Consider the following 8,440-nt stretch of genomic DNA (forward strand, 5'->3'; position numbering starts at 1 on the left):
CCGGGCAGGAGCCCGAGCTGCTCTCGCTGATCAGGCAGAAGGAGAAGGACTTGCTGCTGGCGGCCAGGCTGGGGAAGGCTCTGCTGGAGAGGAACCAGGACATGAGCCGGCAGTACGAGAGGATGCACAAGGAGCTCACCGACAAGCTGGAGGTGAGGGCGGCAGCGCGGCTGGGAAACACCTGCCTTAGTTCCCGGGGCCTGTGGTGGTATAGACAGGCCCTGGGCCTCCAACGGTCCGTGGGACGTAAGCGGCAACCACCTGGGTTTCTGGGGTAGTTTGTGCAATCCGGTGGGAAAACCAATGGGGTGGACTTCAGGGCAGGGTGGGAGGAAGAGGTGGCCTTGGAGATGCATGCCAGAAGGGTGGAGTGGAAAGAGCAGGGCTCCAGAGATACTCGAGGGTTGTGGATTTGACAGCTGGGTCTGAAAGCTTGGCCTTGTTGTGGGTCATTAAAGAAGGCTGAGAAACTTGGTTTCCAGAGGTAAGGATGACTTGAGACCCAAGCTGGAGAGTGACCTGGCTGCCCAAAGGAAAGAGATGTGTTGGCATTTGGAGTGGAAAGTACCTGAAGCCTGAGCACTAATGTATCCAGTGTTGGGAGGAGGAAAGAAAAGAGAACTGAGCTTTCAAAAGCATGGAGGAAAGGCTTTCTTCAAAGCAAGTTCTGTGTTTCAGCTGTACCTTGGAAAGAAGCTGGATAAAAATCAGTTAATTGTGATACAATATCTTAATTTTTTTCTACTACCCCCCCCCCCCCCAAGGTAATTTCAGGCCAGCTTTGCTTTCCTTCTCACTCCTCTGTTTAGATGTTTGTTCTGCTGCCAGAACATTTTCTCCCCTCAAATATATGTAATACATATAACCTCATCATTATAGGTATTAAAAGTTAATGTGCTACAAGATGTAATTCTCCCCAAACTGAAATTTCTATACTAAAACCTTTAGATATTCTCGCCTTGACCTCTTGTTTTAAGGCTACGTAGGATAAGAGAAAGCCATGAAATACTTTGAATGTCAAGAGATAATAGATAAAGCTTTTATCCACAGACTTATGAGCACCTAACATGGAACTATTGTTAATAAAAATGAAAATCCAGACATTTAATTTCACCATGTTTAACAATAGTTTTGTGTATCCTATATATAACAAAATGAGAAAACTGTATCCTACGATAACATATGACATTTCAGTTACTAATTTTATCAGCCCTCTGTCTTTTAAACATTTCCCATGTGTGGTGCTTGTTCTAGAAAACAATAGTTCTTCATAGGCACCTTCCCTTTTTGTTCATTGGAGGATAGGCACATGGTTATTTTAAGGGGAACCTAAGAGAGATGTGGAAAGGCCCTCAGGAAGGCATCTGCTGAAAATTTTCCATGGTGATGGGAGGGGGAAAAAAGAATTGTTAGGAATTTAGGAATGCTCTCAAAGAAAATCTCTCTTCTTTCAATTTTTTTTCTGGCTCCAAGAACTTTTAATATATTTGTACTAATCCAAAATGCAGCGGAATTTGCTGAAACATTTGTGAAGTGGGTCCTGCTCCTGCCTGAGGAGGAAAAACACTAGGTACGCTTTAATTGTGAGAATACAAAAGGGGGAGTATCTAGGTCTTGTTTCAGGAACACTTCAGAAATTAAATTTACATGAAGAGATACTGAGCTGTAGGGCATAAACTTTGTGCTGAACAATTGGCTCCTATGTATAATGTGTGCCAACAGATGAACCCTTATGATACACATGTGTCAACTCCTTGCCTTACCAATACCTATGAATAGCTGGAAAGCGTTTTTTGCTAGGAACCCTGTGGATTGAGCACTCTACTGATGTTAAGATTGAAATGGAGTGGTTATAAATAAAAGGGCTTGTGCAGGCAGTGTGGAGCATTTTCATTATACAACGATATAAAAATTACTATTACACCCATTCTTTGCTCAAATTTATACCAGAAGTTTCTAATTCTACCAGCAAGTGGTTTAGTTGAAAAGACCAAACTCAAGAAGCACACTTTTGGAGCAAGCTTGAACAGTGCTGGATTAACATTCTAATTTGAAGCTGTTGCCGTACACTAACCCTCTGTATACAGCTATGTATATTTCTGTGTTTCTTGTGGAGTCTCCTATCTTTGCAAATTCATGGGGATTTATGAAATTATTCTACTCTAAGTAGCAGGGTCCTTTGTTCTGTGTATTTGTTCATCCCAAATGTAGAAGTTTATCATGTTTATTATTAAATCCAAAACTTTATTGCAGCTAATCACTTTCTCACTGCAGTAATCTCCCTCAGAATTTACTGCTCTGATGGTAACATTAGTGAGGGTAAGCACTCAACAGCAGCACCTTAAGATCCTATTAAAGGTCCTGATGTTGAGAATTGGAAGTAAAATAAGACTGGAGATTGCAAAAGTTTAAGGTGGTTTTGTTGAAAATCGAGGTACAAGAAATGCTATCTTCATGGTACAGATGCTTTTGGAGAGGGCAATAGAAATAAGGGAAGACCTTTTCTTGTGTTTTATTGATTATACCAAAGCTTTTTACAGAGTCAAGCATGAGGAGTTAATGACAATGCTGAAAGAACCGGGTATTGATGGTAAAGACTTGAGAATTTTAAGAAATCTCTGTTGGGACCAAACTGCAGCAGTGAAGACAGAAAATGAACTAAGTGATTTCATCCAAATTAAGAGAGGTGTGAGGCAAGGTTGTATTTTTTCACCTGACTTGTTCAACTTGTATAGTAAGATAATACTGAGGGAGACTGAGGATTTACCAGGGCAGACAGAATTTGAACAACCTGTGTTATGCTGATGACACAGTCTTAATAGCTGATTCAGAAGTAAAGCTGCAAGGAATTTTAGATAAAATTGTTAGTGAAAGTGAGTAGAAGGGTTTAACTATCAACTGTAGAAAACCAGAATGCATAGTAATTACAAAAAAGATCATTCCTGTATGCAACATCACAGTGGAAAAGGAACAGATAAGGCAGGTCAGTAAATTTGACTGCTTCGGAAGCTGGATAACATCAGATGGTAAATGTGATGGTGAAATAAAACAGAATAGGGATGGCATAAGACACATTTTTGAAAATGAAAAATATTGACAAATGGTAAAATTTTCTGTGGAGACTAAGTTAAGAGTTTTGGATTCCTATGTTATACTACTCCTCATGTATGCATCAAAATGCTGGGCAATATCACTAAGTATGGAACAGAGCATTGAAGCAAGTGAAATGTGGTTCTTAAGGCCCATCTTGAAAGTATGTTGGACAAGTCACACTTCAAATAAAGGTATTTTGTTAGGAGCAGACTGCAGAAGGAAGCTGATAAACATCAGAAAGAGACAGTTGGAGTTTCCTGGACACATTATGAGGAAAGAGGAAATTGAGAGTTTGGTCGTAACTGGAAAGATTGAAGGAAGGAGAGATTGTGGAAGACAGAGGTTGACTTATGTCAAGAGTCTATCTAAATGGATGAATGTGTCAAAACTGGAAATTCTGTATGTTTCAAAGAGAAGAGATCCGTGGAAGACCATGGTCACCAACGTCCTGTTTGGATATGGTACCTAGAGAGAGAGATTTTTCACATTTTTGCTTAATTATACTATTTAATAGTATAAACTTTCCTCAAATACACTCACTTAGTCAATGCAGTAGGAGTGCAATAGTTAGGTTAGCTTTCGTTTTAACATGCTTTTCCTGGTTAGATTATATAGCTTTAAAAAGATAAAGCTCCCCATGGACCCGTGGACAGTTGCTGAGGCTGGGCTCCATCTTTATTTTTCTGACATTCCAAAATATAAAACTCCATTTAGTATTGGTTGGTTGCAAAATGTATTGGTGAAACTAAAACATTAATTTATGATTAACTTTTTAATGGTTATCAACTTTTCCTAGTTGCATGTCTAAGCTTTCATGGGTTCATTGGAAGCTATCTTCTTTGTCTCAAGGGATATTATAGATATTGATAAATGATAAATAAGTGTACATAATAAATATGGTACAGAATTAGTGTTACTTTTATTACCTCTTGGACATATCTACACAAGACTCTTTCTGTGCAGTAGCCTAACAACACTGCGCAGTAGTGTGCTGGTTAAAACCTGTGTTAATATGCTACTGCACAATGTTATTAGGCTACTGCACAGTAAGCATCACAAAAAAAACGTGCACTGGCCATACTGCACGGTAGTGTGAATTACTGGGCATTGAGTTAGTACTTCATTAAACAAGTACTAAACTAACTGTGCAGTAACTACTGCGTATGAATGAACATGTAGACGCACCCACTCAAAACTATAATTTGTTTTCTGTTTTCTTGCTCAGAAAACAAATCTCTGAAACTATGCCTCTTCATGTATGTAAAACTTCAAAAAAAATAAAATACAACTAAAAATTGGATTCTATAATTCTAGATTTTTCAAGCTAAAAATTTACCATATTGCAAAATTTCTATTGGCTAGTGAGAAAAGGAACAGGCCTGTGGGGCTGGAGTGGGCAATGTGAGGAAGAAGAAACATGTTCCTCATTTGATTCATTTCCTAATCTTTATCTTATATTGTCCCTGTAAAATTTTTGATTGCTGCTTTTTGATGTTGGCAATAAATGGGACCCAATTTAAAATCTCTAGTTGCAGTTTCACCCAGATTTACTGCTGTTAAACATCATGTACTAAGAGACATATTCTGTAAGTTAATTGTTCAGAGTTGAGGTTGACAGTTCAGTGAAGTTAACTGTCCATTTCCTCTGCCAGTGCACTGATTAGCCTTTTTTGTGTTTTCCTGATAATTGTGCTTTTACAGTTTTATCATTTTGTTATCATTACCATAATAAATTTACAGTCTCTTTTTAAAATTATTTTTATTCTTTACAGATTAGTAAACCCTCTGGCCCATCCCCTTTGGACTATTACCTGTTCATGTCCAGAAATGTTATATCTATTTTGATTGTCTGTTACTGAGGTGCTATGTTGTTCACTACATGTGCCTCCTTTGACAGATTAGTGCCTAGTCTGAATTCAAATTAATTTCTAAATATGGAATCTGGATCTTTTTTTAATTCTGGTACATCTTCTGAGTCAGTCATTTTTTCTTCTCCAAGGGATTCAAACAGTTAATGCCTCTGATCCCTTCTGACACTGAAAGTAGTGTGTCCTTTTCCCAAAATTTGCAATGTATCCTCTCATTTTTAATAAGGCAACTCCCACTTGCTCCCATCTCTTAAGTCAGGACAGACCTAATTCAGTTAACTGAATGAAAAAACACATTTTCAGAATAAAATGTCTTCTAAAATTAATTTCTTTATTGAAATAAATGGGCAGCTAGAAAGCAACAAAAAAAATAGAATAGAACTGTTTATCATTTAATTCCTGTTAGCATTCAGTAATATGGAAAAACTATAGAGATCTTCATCAAACATACAGGACTTCATGTTAAGGAAAGATGGAGATTTTTTTCAGTATAGGTCTGTTATTGAGCCAAAAAAATAGTTTAGTTTAAAAATAAACAAACAAAACCCCCACAAATCTAGTCAGCTTATCTGAGTTGATTCTTCTTGTGGAGTACAACAGCTATTTGAAACATTACCTTTTTATAGTTTCTTTCATTAGAGAACCTAGACCTAATTTTCTCTAGCTTTTCTGTACTACTACATTCCCTGAATCACTGAGCTATCCATTTTCGGTACTTCTTACATTTATTGTAGACTTTTTTCCCTTAGTAAATGAGTGTAATATTTTAAATACAGTAATTTTAGTCCCATATATAGCTTTACAATTTGTTTCTGAATTATGTTCATTCTCCTTATACACCTGAGGATTTTGATTGCTATCTATTTGCACTACTTATACCCATCATGCTGAGGTTTAGCCTTCTCTCTGCACAAGCCCCCGGATCTTTCTGAATAGCATAGAGCAGCAAATGAGACACTGAGTTATAATGGAGGATATTTTCAGTTTTATATGTGGGTATATGCATGCATAACTCCCTCACATGCTAAAATTAGAATACACCCTGTAGACTGCAGCAGTTTGTAGCATTATCAAACTAGTTGGAAACACTTTTTCTCATGAGATTTTTCCAAAGTTAAGACAGCATCCTTTAGAGCAGGAGATATCTTTCTTTGTTATGTGTTTCTCATGGTCCTGATCCATGGAAAGAACCCCAGGCATTACTACCATATATATAATAATTATAATGGTGGCCCATTTTTAACCATACTTATTCTATTCAATAATTACAATATGGCAAAGATTGTCTTAGAGCATCCTATTTCCTAAAGCTGGACAGCATTTTCATTGGCTTCAGTTAGCATTTGCAAGCTTTGCAGAACAAGTATGTTTTGAGGAAGCATTTGAAAGGCCAGAAACTAGGTGCCCATTACACTGTGGTGGAGTGGGAATCTCAAGCAGAGACAGCAGAAGGGAAGAAGATCCAAAGTCAAGAACAAGAAAGAGGAAGTAGGAGATGGAGCAAAAATGTAGAAATGTTAAAAACAGTGCATAGCTCTGAAGTTCAGACTTCTCATTCTTGCCCTGTTGCCAGAGAAAGCTGGTAGAGGGATTCAAAGGGAAACAACATGTTCAGAGCAGCAGGCGACCAGCTGAAACATGGGAAGCTCTTCCCCCCCCACTTCTGACAACAAAGAAGCCACTCTATATGAATGCTGAGTGATTTCCACCACCACAGGCTTAGTCTCCCCATTCTTTTAGGTCTGCAATGAACTTCTCACTATGTGGGAACATGCCTTAGAAAATTCCTGTGGAGATTACCATAGGACTAGGCCCAGTGGGATCGTTTCCTTTGCTGTCATACTTTATTAAAAGGAAGACCGGATTGAGGAATAGGCAGCATTGGCAAGATGAGTTTTAAGGGAGCCAGACTGCCAGCAGGCAACGGGACCCATGGAATAACAGGAAGGGACTACATTCTGTGACCTTTTTATAGGCAAGCAAGCCTGGCCTATATTACTATAAAGTTACAGGGACTTTTTATGGTAACTTTAGCTTTCATGTCATGCCCTTCCACAAGGCCGTGGTATGAAACCATTCTGATCTGATTTTCAGCTCTGAGTTAGCCCATCCTCCATTATTATGCCTACAATTAACTAAGCCTGTACAGCATGTGTAACTTCTAATAGTTAGACATTTAACTGGCTGTTTTTTCAAACAACTTGTTTTGTAGGCAAAACTGTACCTGCTAAACTGAAGGCTGTTTATAAATTTCTGGTTCTAAATATGTGCATATGGATGTTATGTATAGGAATCATTTTACCCAACTGCTGCTACACAGCCCCCTTTGGAGTGGAAAACAATTATGTTACTGCATGCTGTTAGACAACTATGCAAAGCAGCAAAACTGGAAGAGAAAAATCATGTATCCATTTGCAACTGTACTTCAAGGGAACCACTTGATAAGCAAGATGTATTAGTGTCTATAGAACTTGTTTTTTTTTTTAAAGTCTTTTTGAACATGAAAGTCCATTAAGGTAAACATGATGCTATTATGTTGACCCCAAATGGTTGTTTGGAGGTTGAATTATGTTTCTCTAAATTAGTAATTGGTCTGAATTGTCTATATTTTCTGCATATTGACATTCACTAGTTTCTGTTTTATTGTTTCTTATTACTTAAAACAAAAATCAGATGTTACTTTCTTTATATATCTACAGAGCATAAAGATAATTCTGTTACTGGAACAGATAGTGGTTTGAATGTCTGCAGCTGGCCACTGATAAAACTTTGCAAGTCATAGAAGTAATACCCTCTAGTGATTCCTTCATGAAAGGGAGTGGCTGACACACACTATGAGGAATATCTGGGATGAAGATAATATACAGCATTTTATGATTTTTCTTCTTTCATAATCTCTTTCTTTCCTTTCATCCTTCAGCATCTAGAGCAAGAGAAACATGAATTAAGACGAAGATTTGAAAACAGAGAAGGAGAATGGGAAGGAAGGGTGTCAGAGTTAGAAAGCGATGTGAAACAGCTACAGGATGAGCTGGAGAGACAGCAGGTTCACCTTCGTGAAGCAGATCGAGAGAAAGCACGTGCCGTCCAGGAATTATCTGAACAGAACCAAAGACTCTTGGATCAGCTCAGCAGGGTGAGTCATTGTGCTGGGGGAATGGAGATACAATTACAACTTTAGTCAAATCTTTCATTCAAAAAGTTCCTAAACTCTACCATAAACTAGTTTTAACACAAATGAGTAGGAGGAGATGCTTCCTCCAGAAAAAAAGAAAAGCAAATTGGTTCTGCATTTCTGCTCAAAATACATCAGTGTCCCTAACAAAATGCACAGTTTTTTTTAACAATATTTTTATACTAAGATAAACCCTTTAAATTGGTTTGCAAGGTGACAATTTGTTGTTAGTTTTGCAATTATGGATATTTATTATTTACTGTGTGGCTGCTTTTCATTCAACAACTTTTTTTTGTCAATAGCT

At 37.8% G+C, this 8,440-nt stretch overlaps 1 protein-coding gene across 1 annotated transcript; it reads left to right on the forward strand.

Annotated features, from left to right (window-relative positions):
* Nucleotides 1–47: 47 nt before the first annotated feature.
* LOC102383954 (BICD family-like cargo adapter 1) lies at nucleotides 48–8,097 on the forward strand (the record flags this gene model as incomplete). Its single annotated transcript, XM_006027379.3, has 2 exons — nucleotides 48–152; nucleotides 7,882–8,097. Coding segments are annotated over exons 1-2 (267 nt in total), but the record flags the coding sequence as incomplete, so codon positions are not given.
* Nucleotides 8,098–8,440: the final 343 nt, after the last annotated feature.

The sequence above is a fragment of the Alligator sinensis genome, unplaced genomic scaffold (genome assembly GCF_000455745.1).
Source record: "Alligator sinensis unplaced genomic scaffold, ASM45574v1 scaffold692_1, whole genome shotgun sequence".
NCBI classification, from domain to species: Eukaryota; Metazoa; Chordata; order Crocodylia; family Alligatoridae; genus Alligator; species Alligator sinensis.